The sequence below is a fragment of the Haplochromis burtoni genome, unplaced genomic scaffold (genome assembly GCF_018398535.1).
Source record: "Haplochromis burtoni strain Fernald_Lab_line unplaced genomic scaffold, NCSU_Asbu1 Contig_49, whole genome shotgun sequence".
NCBI lineage: Eukaryota > Metazoa > Chordata > Actinopteri > Cichliformes > Cichlidae > Haplochromis > Haplochromis burtoni.
The window spans coordinates 425,316-449,828 of record NW_024582410.1 but is presented as its reverse complement, the minus strand read 5'-3'; the positions used below and the strand labels follow the sequence as shown (position 1 = coordinate 449,828).

At 39.4% G+C, this 24,513-nt stretch overlaps 3 protein-coding genes across 4 annotated transcripts; 2 read left to right on the top strand and 1 right to left on the bottom strand.

The window, feature by feature from the left end:
- The first annotated feature begins 1,578 nt into the window (after positions 1–1,578).
- On the top strand, positions 1,579–8,035 carry dram1 (DNA-damage regulated autophagy modulator 1). Its single transcript, XM_005923606.2, has 7 exons — positions 1,579–1,938; positions 2,272–2,339; positions 2,550–2,692; positions 2,787–2,964; positions 3,971–4,029; positions 4,598–4,690; positions 4,780–8,035. Exons 1-7 carry the CDS (start codon positions 1,808–1,810, stop codon positions 4,816–4,818), a joined length of 711 nt encoding a protein of 236 aa, XP_005923668.1. The 5' UTR covers positions 1,579–1,807; the 3' UTR covers positions 4,819–8,035.
- A 1,189-nt stretch (positions 8,036–9,224) lies between these two features.
- washc3 (WASH complex subunit 3) lies at positions 9,225–14,430 on the bottom strand. Its single transcript, XM_005923605.3, has 7 exons — positions 14,229–14,430; positions 13,025–13,123; positions 12,864–12,929; positions 12,633–12,767; positions 9,783–9,899; positions 9,637–9,701; positions 9,225–9,546 (listed from the first exon to the last, which is right to left on the bottom strand). The coding sequence occupies exons 1-7, from the start codon at positions 14,277–14,279 to the stop codon at positions 9,447–9,449; spliced, it is 633 nt and encodes a 210-aa protein (XP_005923667.1). The 5' UTR covers positions 14,280–14,430; the 3' UTR covers positions 9,225–9,446.
- Positions 14,431–15,116: 686 nt separating this feature from the next.
- On the top strand, positions 15,117–22,535 carry LOC102304354 (oocyte zinc finger protein XlCOF6). Of its 2 annotated transcripts, XM_005923614.3 has the most exons (9): positions 15,117–15,488; positions 15,964–16,166; positions 16,255–16,356; positions 16,435–16,530; positions 16,606–16,716; positions 16,790–16,907; positions 18,838–19,606; positions 20,442–20,500; positions 20,582–22,535. In XM_005923614.3, the coding sequence occupies exons 1-9, from the start codon at positions 15,455–15,457 to the stop codon at positions 22,081–22,083; spliced, it is 2,994 nt and encodes a 997-aa protein (XP_005923676.1). In that variant the 5' UTR covers positions 15,117–15,454; the 3' UTR covers positions 22,084–22,535. The 2 variants fall into 2 exon arrangements, with proteins under 2 accessions (XP_005923676.1, XP_014189469.1); XM_014333983.2 differs by lacking the exon at positions 15,117–15,488 and having other exon boundaries at positions 16,066–16,174; positions 16,440–16,530.
- Positions 22,536–24,513: the final 1,978 nt, after the last annotated feature.

The following is a 24,513-nucleotide window of genomic DNA, read 5'->3' as shown; positions in this document are numbered from 1 at the left end:
TCATGGGTTGTTGATTCAGTTAAGCAGTAATTGCTTTTACAGGAGAGGCTGGAGGTGCGTCTTCTCAGTTTTCACAGCCACAGCTGCGTCTAAGGGTACTCTTTTTGTCTACAGGCCAGGGAGCTGGTAAGTATTTCTTTGTGTGTAGAGTGGACAGGGATGTTTCCCCAGAATGGAGAGGCAGGTGGGCACACAAGGATAAGATCAGCAGCCGAATGATCCAGTAAGGGAAGGGGAGGAGAACCGTTGGAACCGTAGATTCATATCAGTTGTGTGTGGAATCTGGAATCTGGCAGTTACAATTACTACTTGTATAACATAAGTACAGTTACATCATGAACATTCCCACACATGCATGTACACAACAGAGAGATAGAAAGAACGCAACCTGAGAGGACATAAGGATCACGAAAGTACCTCCACAAAACTACATAAGTGTCAACAAGTCCCCAGCCACCATTCTTTTCTTTATATTTTGTTATGAAAATGGGAAATATGTGCAGGGATTTATTGAAACATCCAAACATACACGAAAATACTGTGCACAATACAATTAACTTGAAAGGCAATGTTTGGTATGACCATCTTTATTCTTCAACACAAGCTTTGGTGTAATTTCTTTAATAGTTCTCCACACCTCTTGAAGGACCTTCAAAGGTCTTCTTTGGGTGTTTCTGCCTTTTCTTCTGTTCTCTGTCAAGATGATCCTGCGCTGCTTTAATAATGTTGAGCGTTGAGGTTCAGGCTCTGAGGAGGCCAATCTTCTGGGGCTCGCTGCCATGCTGAAAATGAAACAGTTTCCGATCAAATGGTTTCAAAATGTTAATGCGTGGTGGATCAAAACCTGACAGTAGTTGACGAGGCTTCAGTCAACAGTAGATGGATCAACTCAAGGGCCGGATGCATCACTCAGGTCCAAATTTGTTATCTTTGGCAATTTTCATAGATTCGACTAAAGAAATGGGAATAAATCATGTGTTTTTGCCACAGACTGCTGATTAAAAAGGGCCTTAAGATACAAGTTAAATTTGGTTCTTTGCTAAGTTGTCTGTTATGAGCAGACGAAACACTGGCCCATCGTTCATACCTCAGTGTTAAGTGACCTAACAAAAAAACTAAACTAAACAAAAAAAGTAAGAAATAGCCCCCTGAAAATGTTCAGGTAGCTAGACTGGACTGAAAATGAGTGTAGGGGAAAAAAAAGTTATAGTCTAGAAGGAAAAATACAAAGAAATGAGGGGCGGTTCAAGAGTTTTGCACAGCTGTGAAATAAAAAAAAACGCATAACAAGTCATAATGTATAATTCAAAGACAGTTATTTTTACTTCACAAACGCAGGCAGTTATGCAGATTTTTCACTCTATAAACTCAAATCTGTTCATATAAATGTAGAACTGCTGCTCACTCTGCTGTGGAAACTCTGAGTATCACCTCCGGTTGAAGTTAAGTTAAAAGACACTTCATTAGTTTGGTATTTTGCTGGTGTGTGTGTGTGTGTGTGTGTGTGTGTGTGTGTGTGTGTGTGTGTGTGTGTGTTTTCACAAAGATCAAAAGGAAGAAGGAAGCGATCGCCCTACGGGGGAGTAGCTCTGGGCTAGAGGTTACTGTACACTGTATATGCTGCTTACTGGCAGAGGCCAAGTTCATTGTTGCTCACACACCGCTGCATGTGACTGTCGTTCGCAGACCACAGACGGCAGCTGACACCCCTGCTCCTACACCAGCTTTTCTTATCGCATGGCTCTGTTTACTCTGCGCATATATACGTGAGAGAAAGTCTGCCTGAAGCTGAGCGCAAAAACTGGAGATGTACTGGTTCGAGCAAGGTCTGTGCGTCCTGCCAGCGTTCCTGGTCGTCTGGTCTTCCGCCACTTTCATTATTTGTTATATCATCGCGATTTACAGGCACGACGTCGATGTAATCTTCCCGTACATAAGGTAAGTTTATTTGAAGAGCTCACACAAAGCAGCCTTTCTCTCATGCTCAACCTGATTCGGAGCCGTGGAAAACGTTTCATGAGAAAACGTCTTAGTTTCGGTTTCTTCCGCTATAACAAACACCAGCTGCGTGTAGCCTGCACATCTGTTTATTGTAGGAGACTAGCGCAAATCTGTTCTTTCACTTCGCTTTCATTAGAAGACTTTTATGTTAAGAAGAGGCAACTAAATGTTTAATATTGTACAAAACACAGTCACACAACCCACGTATTGTCTCATATAACCCGAACTGAAAATCTGCACGGGTCTTTACTCTTTTTCTTTTCTTTCCAGCGACACAGGTGTCAGCCCCCCAGAGAGCTGCATTTTTGGTCTGATGACTTTTATTTCTGCATGTGCAGGTATTTGAAATTCCAGTGTGGACATCTGCAGTGTCATCTCTGTGAACTGACTCTTTTTAGGCAACTCTGGGCTTTCCCTAAGGAGGAAGCATGCTTTCCAAAGATGCTTCTCACATTTCCCCTTTTTTAAGAAAATGAAAGTACAACTCATGGATTAGGGTAAATGTGTAGGTTTGCACACTCTCGTGACTCTCTGTGTTTTTTGCACAGGTGTGGGCACAATTTATGCCAGATACAAGCACGTGGAATTGCTGAGGGAGGACGCCACTAATGTGAGCGCATGCCTCAACAAAGCAGCGCTTTGGCTTGGTGTGATCTCATGTTTTGGCATGTGCATTGTTGCTACTTTCCAAGTATGTACTCACATTAAAATCACATTTAACACATCACAACTAATTCAGTGTAATTACAAGTGGTGCCTTTTCTTTTCTTTTTTCTTGATTGCAGGAAACAGTAGTGCAAGTAGTCCATGATATTGGAGCAATTCTGTTTTTTGTCTGTGGCATTGTGTACATTATCCTCCAGTGTTTTATATCATTTCAAGCCCATCCGTATGGGTGCTCCAAGTATGTGTTTTGTGTGCGGGTCGCTATCGCCTCCCTTGCTGCTGTTGCATTTGTACCCAGTATCCTTTTTGAGTGTTCAAATGTCTGTGTGATTTAACTTTGTGATCATGATAACGATGATGAAGCTTTCATATATCAGGACTTAGAAAAATAAGTCATCTGGTCCTTCTTAGGTTTGAAAATGATTTAAATACAACTTTAGATGAACAATAATATGTGACGTATTATACCGTCATTATTTACTTATTTATATTTATTTATATTATTTATAACAAAAACTAAGCTGAAATGCAGAAGCAGTGTAGTACTGAAACTTTTTTTACTAGTCCCTCACATCGACTTTTAAAATAAATAATAGCACTGTGCATCATGTTATGTTCTATTCACTTGAAATTAGCCAAGACAAAGTTTTAAACAACCTTAGTTGTACATAATATGCAGTATAAATAACAGCCAAGGGTTTTAAAATGATTGAGAGACTGGGCAGCTCTTATGTGAAACAGCAAGTTGTTATAACGATTAAGAGCCACCACTGAAAAGAGTCTATCCCCTGTGCTTTTAAGCCCGGATTAGGACTTATTTAAGAGCAGCTGGTTTAGAGGCCTCAGTGCTCTGGTAGGATTGCAGGGTTTCAAGAGTGTGGCACCAAACCCTTGAGACTTAAAACCAAGTAAGAGAATTTTAAACTGAATACTGAAATGGACTGGAAACCAGTCTAAGTAGGCCAGTGTGGGTGTAATGTGTTCACGTCGTTTCTTTCCCGTCAAAAGGCGAGCAGCTGCATTTCGAAAAGCTTCCAGGCAATAAAGTAATGACTGATCAGAGCCAACATATAAAGAGTTTCAGTAATCTAAATAAGAAGTAATAAAAGCAAAGTCAGACTGTATTTACATAATTTTAACCCCTGCTGAGGGCCGGCAGACTTTTTATTACAACCTGATATATAAACTTTTTTTTTTTACTTTTTTTTTCTCTTGGCAATATGTAAATGTATGACCTGCAGAATATTATGATTAGTGTCATTTCCTGTATCGACTCAGTGTTTTTCCTTCACGGATAACTCAGCTGTCATCTGTGCATTTTACGTGAAACAAACGGAGCTGCACAGACAAAAGCATGACAAGGTAGGCCACAGTGTGTCAGCACATTGCATCAGATCACAGCACAGATCAGGAATAAAACTTATAGTGTCAAAATAGTGACATAAAGTGTCAAAATGTGGGAAATGTTTGGGTTTTTTTGGGGGGGGGTGGTCTAATACATAGATCCAACAAACATTCCCCAACCTGTCAGTGATGATTTTTGGTAAATTTACTATTGGAATTAAACGGAAGTGTGTGCATAACACAAACTTCTCACTGCCATGAGTCAGCTAGAAGAACTAGAAACCTTTTGTGGAAGTTAAGAGAGTCTGAAAAGAAGCAGCAGAGAAAAACAAATGGTGATGCAAATAATGTTCAAACGCCAATATCAGATAATATGTGAGAACTGTTTACCGTTGCCATTGTCCATTGTTCATCTGCGCTGCCTAAATGTGAGAAGTTGTGCAAAAAAGTATTCTAACAGTAAACTAGTCGAAGTATATTTGGCATCATTGGACAGAAAGTTCCAACATTTATGGACCAAAAATTATAATAATCATTATTAGATGCATAGAATTTTCTGATTTAAGCGTCTGTTTCCATCGTGCAGGACTATCCCTTCCATGTAGCCAGTGCAGTATGCGAGTGGATTGTTGCCTTTACCTTTGTCTTCTTCTTCTTCACATACATTCATGATTTCAAGGTCAGTATCTCACTGTCACACATAGTATATAGTTTTTTAATATATATTTATTCATTTGCTAAAATTCTTCTTTTTTTATTCTCCTACAGTTCTTTACCTTACGGGTGAAAGCAGAACTTGAGGATTAGTCTTGGAACATTTTGGGCCACAAACATTAAGATAAATAAGTATTTACATTTTATGTATGTATCTTTATTCCTGTCCAATTTCCCCTGGCTGAAATTTTGGTAGAATACAGTAGATACTTAAAAATATATCTATTTATGCATTTTAGTACAACTGGCTGTCTGTCACGTGTGACAGATGGAAAAACTATGCAAATACTGTATTATTACATTGTTTTTACACAAACTATTTTCAAGTGTACTTAATGTTGCCTGTTTACTTTGCACTTTGCTGTTGCCACACCAGCATGACACATTCTGTGAGAGCTCTGACTTTACATAGGAGAAGTTCATCACACAGTAAGCACATGATCGATGCACTCGGGGCTAAATGACAATACCACTCAGACCACTCAGTATGTCTGTGGCTACTTGGCAGTCTGACCTGTCTTTGACTGACAGTAAATGTGTACTAGTTGTTGGTTTTGTGCAGAGGTTTATGAATTCCCAGTTTTATTGGATGACCACATTATTGCAACATCAAATTAAGGAGGAAAACCTCCTGCTGTGGATGCTCAGATTCAGAGTTTTGGTTTCGGTATTTGAATCTGTCCTCTCCACATTGTTGACTCATGAAAAGTCCAACATGGTGTTTCTGACTGACATGAGTTACTGTATACTGTTCACGTTCTCAGTCATGCTAGCAGACACTCCAATATCATCTCTGGTGCTGCTACAAATGTAGATTTTCATACAGGTAATAGGAATTATGCTACTTTTTAGTAGGAATTATACAATATGAACCGAAAGTAAAGCTGGAATTCTGGAGGTTCATTCAATAGGGCTTTTGGCTGGTTTTTCACTTGTAACCTTACATCGTACGGTTTTAATCTAGGCAGAAGTTTCTGGTACCAAGTATGGATCTTGTACCTAGTAAGAAAAAGATATATTTTTTAAGTGTGTAAGGTATGAGTCATGGATCATTTTAGGTGTGCAGGCTGACTTTAAAGTAAGGATGGCAAACTTTAGACAACTTTGATCTTAAATGAGCTGGACCAGTGGAATTACATGATAAATATGTAAAATCATAGAAAAGCTTTTGGTAATTTATTACCCAGACAGTCTTTGTCCAATCCGCTGTCAAAAGCTTGAATTTATATAGACGACAGTGAAAAAACAGGAACTTGCTGTCATTTTCTTGTTTATCTATGAATTACTTTGGCGTAGTATGTCTGCCAAGCTCAAAAACATATCAGAATACAGTTAAAAGTACAAAGTCTATGCACTCCATCACATTTTCCAGACCTGCCGAGTGGCAAATTGGAGTCTTTACCAGGCCAATTCTGGCCCCAGGCCTTATGTTTGACACCCCGTACATAAAGGGTGTTGGACTACACCCATCTTCCAAAAATAGATTTTAGCAGGCGGGTGGGGTGAGACGTTTGTGGCATTGCAGCTGGTGTAATCTGGCGTAGTTTATTTATTTACTTTTAGATGTTTAGAGGAAAACATCTAAAATTGAGAGCCACTGTTTTAGCCAAAAATCAGCAAAGTAAAGTCACTGGGAGACTAGAAGAGGGCTGTAAAACTCTGAGAAAAATGTGTGATTTAGAGATTGTTACATAAAAGGAACAAGGGAAGATATTAACAAACTAGAAGGCTACTTGAAAGTTTCATTACCTTTAATCTCTCAGACAGAGAGACATGCAAGACATGCAAACTGAGAAAAGTGGTCAAGTTTTAGCGGAGCAGCAGGCACATACTTCTGCTGAACTGCTCTCGACTGGAGCTGTTAATGTGGAGCTGGAATAAACGTACTGTACATTAAAGAAAATAAAAGGATCCTGCGCAGTGATGTATACAGGTTGTAACCATTTCACTACAGGTACTGTTTTTATAAGAGGGAAACGTTTTATTTTTGTTTTTTCTGAACTACTTTTGTACTTTTGCTTATAAAATGAGTTACAACACAGATTGTAATGCACAGCTGAGATGCATAATAAAAGCACATATTTAAAAAAAGAAAAGAAAAAGTGTACGAGTGTTTATTTAAGGCAGAATCACAGATCCAGCACGGTGTTTTTTCAGTACAACTCCACACTTATCTCACTTCAATTTAGCATCTGTTAAAAGACATCTTATCCCTGACAGCGATGACATGATTGCTCCTCTTTCTCAGGCTTGTACCCACAAGTTTTGAATCACACGACGATGAAGAGTCGTACTTCCTACCAACAACAAACACCACAAGAAAGACTGCAGTTCACACATCACCTACAAAAGCTAGAGCATAACTCTACAAAACCAGGTGAAGATCAAGGGGCATGTCATTGGACTGACTGGCTGTAGAGTTTATTAGTACTCAGTGTCTTAATAGTACAGTAATTAATTTCTCTGTATCAAACATCAAAACTTAAGCAGCTTTGGGAAATTAAAATTTTTCAAAGAATTTGAAAATCAAACAACAAACAAATATCAAAAAGAAAATAGTTTTATTGTTATAAATTATTAGATTCAACTAAATGGATGAAAGTGCACTAGGCAGTGCTGCAGGTACGGATTTAAAGTCTTGATAAAGAATATTTTAGTCTGAACAGCATCCTCTTTTTCCATCAAGGTTACACAATAATCAAAACGATTACTGCACAAGTCTTACCATTATTGGAGAATAAACCATTTCTGAATAACATGGCAAATATTAGCCACTTTTGCTCATAATCAGCAAGTGTTTATGTTGTGATGTCTCCGAAAGACGGCACTCTGATACCTACATTTGTGGCTCGAATAAAGGTGGTGTGGACACTTATACTACATTTAATTTATGTAATGTAAAATCATCTTTTCACCTCCATCTCTTTAAAAAAAAAATCATACCCATACATCATACAGAGTGAGGAAATTATTATATGTGAGCCTGATTAGCAGCTGCAGAGCAACTTTTCCTTTGTGTGAGTTGATGCAGATATGACAGGCTCCATGAATGAGATCAGTCATAGGTTTCTCATTGAGCCTCTGTCCTCGTCCAAGTACGACAGGTTGCTGGCTCTGCCCGTGACGGCTGGGTAAACACAGACGTGAGGGCAGCTCGAGATGCAAGCACACCTGGCTGATGGACGCATCAGCCAGCACAATCAGGAAGTCATATTCAGCTCGAAATGCAAGCACACCTGGCTGATGAACGCATCAGCCAGCACAATCGGGAAGTCATATTCAGGAGTGTAATACAAACCTTAGGTGAGATAGTTAAGCACTTTAGAGTGAAAACAAAAAACATTTATAGTATAACACATGTAAGAAGTGTGAATCTTCCCATTTAATCCTTCCCATTTAAACCACAGATCAGATCAGTTCATACCTCTGCTTTTATTTAGAGTGGATAAATAACAAAACCGAGATAAGTTTTTTTCTTTTTTTTGCCACAAGTCTGATCTCTTTGATAATGAAAAAAAAATACACCACGTCACTACTGTGATGTATATCCAAGTTCAGTTGCTGCACTGGACTTTCCTTTATTATTACATTTCACCAGGCATGGTGAAGACTATGCTGTATATAGTATAGGATGTAAATGATATATAGTCTTTGTGTTAGAACTGTTACGTATTTACTTCTAACTTAAAAATAATTAAACAACAGTACAATTTTTTTTAAAAATAGAGAGAAAAGTGTTTCAAGATCCAAAGATTTAATTTACCCCTGAATGCACATAAACATATCCAACATTGAAAATACCAACATATTTGTTCTTCCTATTAATAAAGTTTATGCGGAGGCGAAATCTATGGAAGCTCGTTTTCGCCACTCAAAAAAAACTTATTTTAATTTCAATTTTTATTTCATTTTTAAATTTTTAATTAGGTTCCAAAAGTCTGAGTTATCAATGGGAAAAAATTCAGTGGCAGTAATAAGCCTCCATAGAACTGATGTGAGCTGAGGGGAGTAGTTAAAATATTTCAACTTTACCAAAAAGTTCACTTCATGCTACATGACCTCAGATTCTCCTCAGTGCCGATAAGAAATAAAAGACAAACTTGAGGTAATCTCGAGCTGTATAGTTGAACTTTGCTTTGAAACAGAGACAGGAAAAAGGAGAAGGTTTAGATGAACATGAGTAAATGTTTGGGACATTATGTTAAGTTCTAAATTAATGTACTGTAACTTGATTCCTTCTCATCCTGCTGGTTGTTAAGAGTGAATGTTCATGGGTTTCCAGCTATATTCTCTGCAGCTGGTGTGAACACAACATTTCAGACATTAGACATTAGTGATTAGTCAGTGGTGCAACTACCACAAAAGACCTCTATGTGATATGGTTTGGTTTTGTTAAAACACTTGCTACTGTCATCTTCTGACTGCTGCTTGTATGATTAAGAGGAAAAAATGATCTCCTCCTCTTGAAAAGTAATTTATGAGAAAAAAAATTTTTTTTCCAAAAATAAAGGTCACTGAATGACTAAACAGGAGAACCAGTTCAGCTCTTTTAAACTGAAACTACAGTCACTCAATTTGGATTTCCTGTTTCAGGCACCTACATTCACACCACCTCCTTCAAAGCCCTTAACAGGTACCTCATACTTCCTCGCTACGGGCCTAAAGCTGTGCAGACAGCGATGGATGAGGAAACTTTGTGTGTTGAGGACAAATGAGCAATTTCAGTCACTAAAAGATGATTCACTATCAGAGTTGCTGCCGGCAGCGTCTTGGTCCTCCGAGGTCTTCGTTCCTCCGTCGGGCACGGGGGCATCAGGTGTGCTGTGGTCAACAGAGAACAAGTCACATATTGTTTGTCAGTTTATCAGAAAACTGGTAATAACCAGAACAGTAATTTAAAAAAACACTCACTCAAGCAGATTGGGATCCAAACCCTCCATGACCATTTTATTCCGTATGGCCATCACCGGAACCCCCTGTGGCACATTAAACATCACATTAAGGCACAAAACTAAACCGTTACGCAGGTAACCACAGCAGCAGTAATAATAACTCACCACTTGAACCATTTTCAGGTATCGGGCATAGCGCGGGTCTTTGGCCACCGTCATGATGTTCTCTGCAGCCGCTTCTGCTTTTTGCGTCGCTGAAGCTTCTGGTGTGGTCTGAGCAGGCTGCAACAAAACACATGCACAGAAACGAAGGCAGAGTGAAGCGGTTTAGATGACAGCAGATATCCTGACAGGTTTTACATTTTCATAGTTTAAGATATGTTTTTAAATCAGGTGATACAATTTTGGAAGTACCTGGAAACATACACATTTCATCACTTTGTTTAGGGGCGTAGTGCTACCTGTTTATTTCTTTAAGGGACCATGTACTAAATATATTAGTCACATGAAAGCAAAAGATGCTTTGTATTAGATTTAGCTACTAGCTACAACTGTCCATCTGCAGGCCCTGGGCAGTTAAAAACCAGTGAAATCACCAAATAACAGATATGCACATGATGAAATACCAAATAAATATGTGCATAGACACACATATAATAAAAAGCAAATAGATTTTGCAAAAACAAAAAGAAAATTATAATGAAATTAATTCTCAAAATCCTTTTTTTATCCAAATCATGAGAGGAGAATCTGTGCAAATCTGCAAATCCTTTGGAAGCAAATTCCAAGCTTTATTTTCTCTGTTAGGGAAAGTAGACTGTAAAAAAGTGGTGCCTTGCTCAGGCACGCTACAGTGGCCCCTTGTGGTGGACCCGATCGCTCTGCAAATTTGCTCAGAGCATTTGATAACTTTTTGAAAGGTGAATGCTAACTTAACAGCAACTTGCTCAAAGACATTACAATGTACATGCAACACTCCCAGCAACAAGATCATAAAAAATGATTGGTGAATACACTAAACAGCAACGGTCCTATGATGGAGCCCTGTGGGATCTCATAGTACAGGATTTCAGTGATGATATTTAGCTTAAATAAATCTTCCACTGTAAGACCATCTCCTTTGGCATTCAGTCATTCATCACACCTTTCTCTACTTAAACAGGTCCCTTTTCCCCTTTTCCAGAGATTTGTTGCCCCCCCCCCCCTCTCATCTATTCTCTTTTGTGGTAGAATAATGCATGAAGTGTTAACTGTAAAAAGTAAGTGTGCAACAATACACAAAATTCACGGTTCGGTTCGATACTTTGGTGTCACGGTTCGATATTTTTTCGATACAAAAAAAATGTTCATGCCTTTTTAATTTGTCATTTATTAAAATTATAAATATATATTTTAACTCAAAAGTACAGTTTTTAAATTTAATGTTGCTGAAACAACAAAGGGATAAAAAAAAATCTGATTGAGGAATCACTCATCTTTGGAAAAGAGAGTTTATTACAGAGAAATGGCTCTTTCCAAAATAAAAGCTATACTATACGCTTCTTGTTTGTAGCATCCGTGCTTGTTGTTTTTGTCTGCTTCCACTTGTCTTTGCACTAGGATGCTGTTGGAGTAAATGTGCAGTCATATTCGTTGTGTTCCCACTAGTGACTGTCAGCGTTAATCTCGTTGAAATGCGTTAAAGCCACAACACGGCAAATCTCTGTTAACGAGCTACCGCGGATCGCCCCATGCGTGGGGCTGGACGGCGTCAACACGTTAATGAGTAACTGCACTAACACACTAGCTCCCACCAATGTAATTGAGCATTGCGTGGCACATCCGACATATGTTTTACTTTAGTCCATGACGCGCTTACCTTCAGGGTCATACGTCACATGAAAACCAAAATAGTTCCAAACGCCAGATCTGAATGAGGGTGGGGGAGGTTCAATTTGCCATGTTGCAAGGAGAGCTTAACTTCTGTCTCGCTAGCTTGCCCTGCGCTCAGTGAATCTGCGTTCAACTACTCCACCTAGGCTGCACTGTCGAGCGCAGATCCAGTCAGCGCTCAGCACAGACAGCATCGTCAGAAGGAAAGTTGATAAAATTAATTAAAAAATTTGTATTGTTCGATACATATGCGTACCGAACCGAAAGCACTGTATCGAACGGTTCAATATCGATACGAGTATCGTTGCACCCCTAGTAAAAAGATAAATGTTTTGTCTTTAAATAAAAAAGTTTGACTTTTCCACAACATGTTTCTGCAAATGTTTCACAATAAGAGAAATGAAAGCCTATAAAGGTTTTCTGTTTGAGGTCCTCTTTGCAAGGGATCTTTCAAATAACATTTATGCTCTTTTCATCATCTCATTTACCCTAAACTATCTTCATGTGGCTCTTTTTTAAAATTGCTCCACTGGTAGATATATAAATAATACAAGTGGGAGATTCCTGCTTTGAAGTTCTTTCATTTTCACTTCAGTAACAGAGGTGGAGGTCATCAAAACCACTACAATTTGACAAATTATATTCCCAAAAAGAAAAAACACCAAAGTTTCATTTGTCTTCAACTACTTCAGTTTTTTCTCTTTACTGGCTCTCTTGCATTAAAAGAGCTACTCTGGAAACAACTGAACTTCAGCCAGATAAAGCTCCATGGAAAGATTCCCTTTCTTCATCTAGAGGAAGAAAAACAAAAACCACATGTGGTGGGACATCATCCCACTGTAGTCAAAACAGTGGAAATTTTTACTTGAATGTCTGGACAACAAATACAAAAGAGAAAAGCTGCTCTGGCTCCCATCGTGTCAAAAATATATTAGAGGAGCCTCTCTCAATGTGGGATTGTCAAGTTGAAAATGGACTAAACAGGTCAGATATTAAGTTCTAATTAGGTGGTCTTGGGGGTGCTTTGAAACCTTTGTCTGCTCACAGGTTTATTTTTAAAACTGTCAAAAAAAATCCTCGACTTTGCAGTTCAGCGAAGCTGGATGGAGCTATGTTTCCATGTGTACGAGTTTGTGTATCTACCTCTTCTTGAGGCGCTGCTACTGGACCATCGATTTGGCTCTGATTGGGGATGATGGGTCCATTGGCCTGTGCAGTCTGCTGCTGCTTACAGAGTCCTTCGACTGTGACGTCCTCCAGTCCAGGAATGGAAGACAACTACACAGAGCACAATATTGCTCCATAAATATCAAGCAAATTGACATGAAATTAAGATAATGTTGCACTGCAGCCTGCAGAGGCTTCAGAACTCACCTTGGCCTCCAAAATGCACAGGCTGGTTTCTATCTGCTGTATGCGAAGAGATATGTTTGCAAGTTTCTGGGGGAAGATGTTATACAACAGTTCAGGATTTAAGTGTTACAGACATTTTTTGTTTCATGACGAGAACAGAAGAAAAATAAAGATAAACAAACCTCTTCACACACTGTGGAAAAGCGGTTAAGGAAGCGGACAGTGTGTGCAACAAATTGATTGAGATAGGCAACAATTTTTCTCTGCTGGATCGCAGGAACCTGAAGGAAACACAGGAAAAGGAATTTAAGGTAGAAGGAACATAAGTGTAATATAACAAGGAAATGAAACAACTCCCAGTCCAATCTCCCCTTAAAGCAACTTCTCCTCCCTAGGCTGCACACATCTTCTTTCCCCTGCTCCTTTTAGGTGTCGGCACATCAGATCATTCACCTCCACTTCACCCTGCCCTGAAAATCATCCTCCTTCACTTCATCCATGAACCCCCTCTGTGGTCTTTCCCTTTTGCTCCTGCCAGGCAGCTCCACGTTTAACACCGTTTGTCCAATATATCCCTCCTCTGCACATCCAAACCATGTCCGCCTTGTCTCCAGGTCCACCCTGATCACTCCCAATCAAAATCTGAACATTTTCATCTTTTTAACAACTTCTTTAGTAGTGCTGTCTCCAAACGATATATATGCCATTTCATATTTTATTGTTATGTTTTGCTTTCTTTTTATGTTCTCATTTTCTGTCTTTTATAACCTTTTAATCAGTTTTTTGTGAAGTATCTTGCTTTTAAACGTGATGCAAAAATATTTTTATTATTCTTGTGAAAAAAAATAATGAGTAGAACAAGTTTAACATACTGACAGTCATTCACAGGCAACTTCAAATGCTGAATGCAAAATATACCACTTATATTTCACAAGAGCAAAACAGCATTTTAGATTAGCTAATATTGCCCAGAACGGTTAATAAAATAAAAAGCATCCCTACCCGAAAAACAGTTATTTATACAAAAGACAGACATTTTCACTTCATAGATTTATTTTAAACAAAACTGTTTTAAAAAAGATAAGCGTAAGTATATCTCTTTGCAAAGGTTAAATCTGTTAACCTGGAAGATCAAGTGTAGAAACAACATATATTCACTTCAGAAAAAAAAAAATCCCACATTTATCAGGGAAATTGAACTACAAGCGCTTGCGACAGTCATATCTGTTAATGACTTACAAGCTATAGGCTTCTATCACCGATAAACAGCCTTTGTGTTATCTTACTTCTTAAACAAAACATATGTCAAGCAGCTCTGCTTGTGCCTGCTTTCATTTCCTCACCAGCTACTCAAATAGCTATGTTAGCTAACTAGTCAACGCCAACCTTGGTAAGGTCGACTCCAGAGCCCACGATGGGCAGCCCGTCCTCGTCCATGTTGGATGGCTGAAGATTAAAGTGCACTTTCAAATTCAGCAGCAAGAAATTTCACTGCAAAAAAGACCGAAAACAGGTTATTAAAACATTTACATATGTGAAACGGTTCACGTGACTCTGGGTTGCGTGATCACGTCCTGACGTCACCAACTGCGTAGCAGAAGTCTGCCTCGAAGTCGCACTTCAAAAACCCTCGAGCCTGTATTTTTTTTAACCCTGTATTTTTTCTTGTTCCCCGCTTTACCTAAATTATATGCACTGTCAACCGCCATGTTTGTATTTTTCTGTAAATTGTTTGTGTTAAAATAAAGTTAAGAGGGGGTGGTGGGTTGGGTGTTACTTCAAAGTAAAAGTTGAACTTTTGCTACATTCGGAGCTAATTGTAATTTAGCCATGAAAATATCATTGTTGTATAGAATTTGCATTTATTTAGTTATTTATTTATAGGTTTTTGACAACAAAAAATAAAGAACAGATTATAGGAGGCAAGCAAAACAATGAACTCAAACAATGAGGTCTTCATTATCAGATAATGTTCATGCTTTTTAAATTAAAAAAATCTCAGTTAAAAGAATGCTTGGAGTTATATTGTTGCAAATTTTAATTCTTTAAATCTTGCTTTGTTAGATAGGAGATATTTTTACTTTATTACGGTCTACTGTTTTGTTTTTGTTTTTTTTACATGGACATGAATATCGTGGTACTGACTGCCAAGAACAAGGGTGATGTACAGAGCTGTAGTAACTACAGAGGGATAAGGCTGATGTGCCAAACCGTGACGCTATGAGAAGGAATTCTACAAGCTAGGTTAAGAAGAGAGGTGACGATCAATAAGCAGCAGTATAGCTTCATGCTGGGGAAAGGCATGCAGATGCAATGTTTACTTGTTTACTTACTTTTTAATTTATGTAACATTTGAATTACAAATTTTTTAGGATTTGTAGGATTAGGAAAGTCTGTCCTATCTTGTCTCCCAACTAAAAACAAAACTGTAAGAAATTAATGTCAGCGAGACAAGTCGCCTGTCAGCTTTGATATTTTTATTTTGAAAAGCGGAATCGGAGTATAAGCGTTGAGGAAACGGTGCTTGCGTCCGAACAGCGCATGTTAGCTGCTAACTAAAACAAAACAACTTAACACCTAATTTTCGGCGCCACAAGAGGCACAGTGCACCCATGGAGGTTCTCGACTTTGCAGAGAAAACAAACGGTGGGTACAGTGGCAATCTGAACCAGCTGCGATATAAAGTAAGCTACGTCTATGCCGGTTACACAGTTAGCGGGGGCCGTCTATTTAAAGGAATCGTGATACGCACGATTTAAGCTTTAGCATAAAAAATAAATCAATTATTTTCAGATTTTTTTATTATTCTGTCAAGTATTATGCTTAATTTATTGTCTAAACCATAGGTGATGATATATTTGAAGAATCGCAATTTAAAACTCCTTTTATTAAGGGCGGCCCAGCAATTATTCGGGTTCCCAAGCTTATGGCTGTTTAAATGCAGGGCAAAAAAAATACATATGTGTGCACTGCTTTACCTGAGAAAATTATTACCATAGTAATATATGAACAGCACTGAATTAAATGAATAACTATGTATTGTTATAATGTGAGTTCTGGAGTTTAAAGCTGATTGCTGCCCTCTAAAGACCATTTGTTACATTACACCTTTATGTTTTAGATCCAAGCCTGTCTCTCTCATCCCTCCAACTCCTGGTGCCACCTCTGCAGCTTCTGTCTGCCTCCATGTGGCAGCTGGTGAAGCAGAAAGATGTGATGAACTACCAGAAGCTGCAGGAGTTCGTGTTCACAGTGACAGAGGCGATTCCTGGTCTGATCAGCCACAGGCAGAGAGCCCAGCTCATCCTCGGACTCAGAGCGAGGGTGAGGAGGTAGTCTGGCTGACATGCCATCCATGTATGTTTATTTTGCTACGTTGATTCTGTAAAAACTCAGTTTATTGATATTTCAGTTGATACTGGAGCTTTGCAAAGGCTCGACACGCGGTTCTGTTGATTCTCAAGCAATCCAGAGCCATTTGGACAGACTCCCAGTAACCTCTGAAAACACAGATGTAAGTACGTTAAAGAGAAGCGGATAAAATAAAGTGTGCCCAGTACTTTTTTCAAGATATCACTTCAATTTGTTGCAGTATAGGGATGCAGAGGTGAAAACAACAGAGTCTACTTTTGTCGCTCTGGTTCAAAGTCTGCTGAAAGATCCAATTGAGAGGGCATATTTTTTTCAGGTAGGACATATTTTAGTATTTCATATCTTTGCTTGAAAATGCTCAGAATAAAAATAACATCTTATTATCTTACAGGAAGTGTTTCCAGTGGAATACGGTCCACAGTATGACTCAGCACTAAATATGTTATTATGGAATCTGCTCTCCAAGCTGGAAAAGTTGCTTCCAGTACCAGACCTAAAGCAGGTATTCAGTCAGATAACATAATTGTTTCAGGTGATTTTCAGCGGGTTATATTAACACCGTGCTGTGATTACAGACTGTAGCCTGGCTGGACTCAGCTCCTTCTGTTTTGGGGGAATGCATTCAGTTGTCAACTGAAGATCTGAGCTTTATCTACCAGCACTACAAAAGTTCAGGACTACTGAAAATGGCATGTAAGTAAAATGGCCTGTATTTGTATAGCGCTTTACTTTAAGTAGAGCTGCAGCAGTTTTCACAATCAACAAAACTATGAAGCAAGATGTTGCATCATCACAGCTGGGTTAAAAAGTCAGATTTAAAGTTGCATAATTAGTTCTCACTTCTTAATATTTCAAGATCAGTGGATAAATTCATAGCAACAGGTTTGTAGTGTATAGTAATGCACTTTATCAGAACTTTCTGAGATATAATGCTTATCTTAACAGGCCCTGTTTAAAGACCTATTAGTGTCATATTACCTAATGAGGTCTTTGCCCTCTCTCTGCGGGCTTACTTATGGTTCTTAGAGTTTTTAGAGGTAGAACAGGAGGTAGAGTCTTCGGCTATCAGGCCCCTCTTCTGTGCAACCAGCTCCCAGTTTGGATTCTGAAGACAGACACCCTCTCTACCTTTAAGATTAGGCCTAAAACTTTACTTTTTGATAAAACTTATAGTTAGAGCTGGATCAGGTGACTCTGAATCCTCCCTTAGCCCTTGATTTTACTCTGTTATGGACAGGAACAGCTAAAGCACCAACAGCCGAGCACTCATTCCTGTTTTACTTGTTAAAAGCCCACTTAAAGTCCACCTGGTATGCATGTATAGTTGGTGTATTTCAATATGTGAGGATCACATCTCCATGTGACCCTCACAATCACCATGTGATGACGAGATTATGTCAAATAGACCCTAGTGGACTCATTGTGATGCAATAGGCTTAGACTACTGATTTGCTTTCCTTAACTCAACTGTGACAGCACTGACAGCACCTCCCTCAGCCTATTTCTGCGTGAGGTTTCATTCTGTTAAATACTTTTTTTGTCCTCATAGGTGGTTGCGTGATTGTCAGTTTCTTTCTAAAATTGGAGGGTCTTTCCATCACGATATAAAGCACCTCGAGGCGACTGAATTGGCGCTATATGAATAAAATTGAATTGAATTATCTAAAGTCTAAACACCCACCAAATCTCCAGCAAACCATTTGGGGTTAGGTGATGTTTCACTCACATGCTAAACAAATAAATTTCCAGAAACTAGAAGTTGTTATTTTTCAAATGAAGTCTCCTTCATACATTTTGGCCTTGCAGTTATTCATTGATGGGATTTTCCATTTGGTTTTTCTAAACGGGGAAAATTCCACGAAGAGAGGTGAATATTAACTCAACCTTAGCTCAAAGTGGGATAGGGGTGACCTGATGGCTGTTAAGTGACAAAGCTATTTTAGTGACATTTCCCAATGTAATAAATTATATTTTTAATCTTTTTTATGCCAAAAGAAATTAAAAAACACAAGTTGTATAAACAAAACTAAATGTATTTAATCCTCTTCTTGTTTGCCATGTTTGAGTGAATTGTGTATTACAGTATGTTAACATAATTTTGACACCAAAATATAGAGGTGCTCGTGACTTCCTAATGCTTTTATCAGCAAACTTTAAATGACAATTTCTGAGAATATATCTAAGTGACCTCTCAGGTTCAATGTTTTGAAGAGAAGGTTTGAGAGAAAAGGTTGAATTGGCTTGGAAATACAATCAAATACATCATATTACTTTGCATATAAATGAACTCAGTCATTCCATATTCTATTGTATATATTTATGTTTTAGACTGATACCACAAAATGATAGTGTAACCAGGCTTTAACCTACTTTGATTCCCACATATTTGTAACACGTCAACTAAATGCATACAATAGATGTTGTGTTCATCGCACCTAAATACATTTGTGTGTGTGTGTGTGTGTGTGTGTGTGTGTGTGTACTATTATTAGTATACACTTTATACTCTTACTTCCTAGTACCTGAGTCTGTTTTGATTGGCACTATATAAATAAAATGAATTGAGAGATTTTGTTCACATATGTCTCTCTCTGCAGTAGCTGATGAGTCTCTTTTTTTGCAGACGGTCCTTCTTCCACTGCTGGTAACTCCATCATGTCTGCATTATCAATCCCTCCCTCACAAAAGACAAACGTATCAGTTGGACTGGATGCCATCCATAACTACGCTAACGTATTGAACCCAGTCACTTTAGTGGGAACCGACCAGTACAGCGTGGTCACCGTTTACACTGAAGTGGAAGTCGGAGCAGCTGAGGTGGATGAGCAAATGATGGAGTCGGCTGCAGTTCAAGTTCAGACAGATTTCTATGAAGAGGAGATAGTGGCTGTAAGTGCTGATAGCGCTGGCGACGAAGAGGCTCCTGCTGTGAGGGCTGAAGAAACGAGTGAGACTGTGGATGTAGCGAAAGCTTTGGAGACTTTGACGAGAACCTTTGCATTAAGGGGGCAAGACGTACTTACAGAAAAGAACAACCAGTCATCCATAAATGACGATCTTGAACCAGGAAAGGGAACAGATGAAGGAAAAAGCCATGAAGGGCTTGAAATAAGTGACCAAGTGACTAAAGGGAAACGGGAAGTCATTGCAGAAGAAGTGACAGATGAGTTCCAGCTTGGAGGCATAGAGAGAAATATATGCGCAGACCTGAAAGATAATTCATTTTCTGCTCAAGAAATAGCAGAAATCCAGACCGAAATGTCGGAAGCACAGGAGTCTGACACGTCAGGAAACATGCGCAGATCCACACGTCTGCAACTAAAGACTTCGCCGAGTTGCAACGAGACGTGTAAAATAAAAAGGACAAGAGAAAATCCTGAAGAACCAAAAATGTACAAAAACATTATTTTCATTCCAAATATCTTTAGCAGAAATGTACACCTTATTAGAATAACAAAAAAAAATCAGATTATTTGGTTATGTTGATCTTGGGTATAGCTATTATAATCTAAAGATGCACTTTTTAATTCATGCTCATCCATTTCAGTATGGTTAAAATATTCCTGGTCACGGTTAAAATAATATAAGAAAATAGGTCATTACTGTCATGTCTGGTTGGTAAATGTGAAGCTACACCCAGCATCCTTAAGCGCTTGCTCTGGATCGGTGCAAATGTTAAAAAATAAATAAATCTGCCCGTCAGCACTGCTAAACCTCACTAATTAACATGTTATAGGCTGGACGATTCCCTGGTTTTAACGTCTTTGTGCTCACTGGAGCATATTTAGTACACAGATATGAGCAGCTTCTCATCTGCAGATCAAGTTTGCATGCAGTCATCGTGGACATGAATATCGGGGTAATTTTGAGCTTTTAATGATTTCCTTGATTTGTTCTTTTTCCAAAGTGAAATGATTGTACAGCATACATATTTAATTACTTTAAAAAGCAAGAATTTGTTGTACTTGTGCACCCAATTCTTTAAAAGCTCGAAATTACCATGATATTAATCCCTATGATGACAGCATATAAACTGCTGTATCCCAGGACAAGATGACAGACTTTGAAGGGATTTTTATGTACTATGCACTTTATGTACTTTAGCATTCTGATTAAACATTTATGGTTTCCTGTTACACTTTCTTCTACTTGTTCATATCACAAAAATGTGAAAAATCTGAGAGATTTTCCTTTAAATATTGTGACACAGTGTTTTGATTTCTCCAGGAGCACTGCTGATGGATCAGCTGCCCCTTCTGTGATAGCCATCAAAGGATCTGACAAAGGTGATGTGATGTCAAGAAGAAAACAATGTTGAACTTCTTAAATAAATCCACTCATGTATCTGTTCCTTGATTTTAATGCAGGAGATTCACACGAGATGACGTCTATCATCTTCACCTGCTCGCAGTGTCCTTTCCATAACTCGGATGAAAACAGTCCTCCACACTTCCACATGCAGAGCGTTTGCAAAGAAGCATACAGGACTCTCTCAGGAGTTAAATTTACACCATCCCCCTCCAGCACAGATGAAATATTTACATCTATTAAACTTTTTCCCAGAGGAAACTCTGAGGAGAGAAAAGCAGAGCAGCCAGAGCAAAGCAGAGAGAGTGTTTCTCAGTTGCACGGCCGTCAGAGATCACTCACATGCGAAACATGCGGTAAGACGTTCACCCGGACATCGGATGTCAGGAGACACCAGCTCACTCACACGGGAGAGAGACCGTTTCACTGCTCGCAGTGTGACCGAACCTTCCAGCACTCGTGGGATCTGGCGAAGCACGAGAGCAAACATCACGGCGTAGCCATCTCCTTCACCTGCCAGGTATGCAGGAGCTCCTTCGCTAACCTGAGGGCGTTGACTGTCCACCATAAAAAGTCTCACTCGCAGGAGAGCCAGCTGCCTCAAATGTGCTCCATCTGCAGTCAGAGTTTCCCGACTCCGTCTGAGCTGCTGGAGCACAGGAAGTCCCACGTCACCGCTAAACGCTACATCTGCCAGCAGTGCGGCGAAGGCTTCGACACCCTACTCGCACGCTCTCAGCACAGGCAGATGCATCAGGTGAAGCGTCAGTTTAAATGTCCACATTGTGAGAAGACGTACACTCGGAGGTCTGACGTTAAGAGACATCTGTCCACCCATACTGGGGAGCGACCCTACCAGTGCAACCAGTGCAGCAAACGATTCTCGCTGCGCTTCATGCTCATCAAACACCTCCGTGTTCACACGGGTGAGCGCCCTTTCCAGTGCTCCCACTGCCCAAAGAGGTTCACCTTGGTGTCTGTGCTGGCCAGACATGAGAGGATGCACACCGGGGAGAAACCCTTCCTCTGTTCTCAGTGCGGGAAAGGCTTTTTGTCACAGGGCGAGCTCTCAAAACATCACAGGTCACACGTGGACGACAGGCCGTACTCCTGCCCTCAGTGCGGGAAGCGCTTTAAGAGCAAGAAAACACAGCAAGAGCACATCGTCTCACACACTGGGGCCCGCCCCTACCCCTGCACTTACTGCGGGAAGGGCTTCACCAAACCCTACGCCCTCACCAGACACAACCTGATCCACACAGGAGAGAGGCCATTCCCCTGTGGACACTGTGAGAAGTCCTTCCTCACCCTCAGTGAGGCTCAGTTGCATCAGAGAATCCACACGGGGGAACGCCCGTATCCCTGCAACACATGCGAGCTGAAGTTCAAGAGCTCATCCGAGCTGGCACGACACAAACGCAGCCATTCTGGCTTAAAGCGGGTGAAGCCGCGCTGCGAGCGGTGCATGATGACGTTCGCATCTAAGGCCAAACTGAAAAAACACATGGAGACACATAGAGACGAAGGAGACACAGTGCAGTCTGTAGAGACCAAGGAATGAAACTTGTAACAGAAACTCCCAGAGGTTAAATAAGTAGGGTGGGGAAGGAGAAGGAATATTTTGTTTAGATGTTTAGATTTATATAATTGGAGAAAATATATTTTATGCAGATCAGGAGCGAAACAGGCCCTCAGCTTGTCAGCAAATTGGATTAAAAAAAAAAAAAATTATATTGGCAGTTTTACTCTTTTCACTTCACAACAAGGAAATCATATTCAAAATACTTTCAAACGGAAGATGAACAAAAACTGCTCCTGTAGTGGACTTTTTCACTGCATGTACTGCCTTTTTCCTTCTTTGTGTTGCCATTGTACTATTGCCCACCTGAAACCAAAGATACTACCAGCAGGTAGTAAAGAAAGGAAAAACATGATTTTCTAGACTTCTTGGAGAACTGTTGTCATCAAACATTAAAATGAGCATCATGCAATAAATCATCCTTTTATGATGTGTGTAATGTTTCCTTTTTTTGCTGAGAAAGTGTTTTATGTTGGATTGCATTCAACTTTAAGGCCAAACCAAGCAACCTCAAAGGGTTACATAGTTCAGTGTTGTGATGAGTAACAATGACAGGAAATCAGAGGTTGATATCTCGGCGGCTACTGAATGCATTATTGTGAAATGTGGTCAGACATGCACATCCTCCCCTCAGGACTATTTATAATACCTGTACAGAAACAGGTTTTCTGTCACCGCCATTGCCTTACATCTGTAGTGATAATTCTGCTCATTTGTAAGTCTTAGCGCTTTGTTGCGGTAAGTTTCTTCCATTTAGGCCTTAATAATTGTAAGACGATAAAAGACCTGAACATACACAACATGCAAAATGCATGGACGGATTATGAAAGTTTAGGGCCTCTGGGCACATGTATCCTCCTCACTCATCCCAAAGAGAAGCTGAAAACCACGCAGAGTTTTGGTAGTTTTGTCTCGCCAAATAGACATTTTGCTGATGTTCTACAACATTTTGTCTCATTACAGTCATGTTTTATCCTATGTTGGATCTTTGTGTATCATTTGATTGTTTTTTTTTAATCTCTTTATCTTTCTGTGTCTCGGTTTTTGTTTCATATCTCATTTTGCACCACTGATCATAAATGCACCCTCTCCAACTTTTCATTGCTCTTTGAGGTCCTTTATGTTCTGTTTGTCTCTTCTTCTTTCTTTTTTTTTTTGTTTGATTTTGTGTCTCTGATTCAGTTTTGTCCGATCACCATCTCGTTTTGTGACATACACGAGGGGCCCATTTAGGACCTGCAAGCAAGCCTTAATTTGTTTAAATGTGGAACTCTTGCGAAAACGTGCTTGGTGACATTTGGTGCTGTTGAGGTGACCTTGAAAAATGATTCTGCATGTCAGGTGACGTGTCTTCTTTATTTGTGTCGGCAGTTCACATAAAAACCAAATGACTCATTGATCTGATGGTTATGGTGTTATAAAGATGATAAACATAACCTAATTTCCTTCACACAGCTCCAGCTGTCTGTGGTAAAAAGCAGTCTGTCCCCTTCATTTTCTGGTAGAGTTCCTCATACACTAACTGAGAACTAATGGTGTTCGGTGTCTATTTTAAAACATTGGAAAATTTTCCATAACTTCATGTAAATTTTCTGCTATGGTACAAGGCTGTTGTGAAGTTTGTGAGGATGCTCTCTGCATCGATGCAGTCCAGAAGAACTCTTAAGAACACAATCTCAGACTGTGAACCGCCTCCATGCATGTAGCCTCTTTGTTCTTGTGAGTGTCATGGGTGGGTTAACACAAATTAAGTGTGGCAAAAGCCTGATCCCTCCCATAAATCTGATTTGCCCTCCTGTGCACCAAGAAAAATATATGCTGTCATATCAATGCAACAGTGGATAATGAAATTTCCTTGGTCCCTGTTTTTGAGCTTCTTGAATATTTGGGGGTTTCTGGTTTAGTATTTTTGATGTTGTGGTCTCTATATTGTGTATTATTATGTCTTCTGGTTATAGTGTTATATTTATTTTCCTGTGCTTATGATGAATCCTGTTTTCTGTGCCGTTAGTTTTCTGATTGCTTAGTTGATTGATTGGTTAATTCCCTTTTGGTATTCCTCTTCTATTTTTTTTAGTCTCGTCTCTTTCTGTTTTAACTTCTGTCTTTGTGTCAAGTTTCCATATGTTAGTGCTGGTCTCAGTATTAGTGTCTTCCTGTTATATTTTGATAGGCCTATGTGCACCGTGTTCCATTTTGCTTTCCCTGTCTCTTTAGTCTGTAATTAGTGTAAGCTTTATAACTTCCTGTTTCCTCATTACCCTCGGTGTATATATTGTCTCAGACTTCCCTCGCTCCTTGTTGTGTTCTCCCTCTAGCTGTGTGCTGTTTGTTCTGTGTGGGTAATATAAAGTTTTTATTGATTTTGACCTTGACCTTTGACCAATTTTCCCAAAATTAAATCAGTGTTGT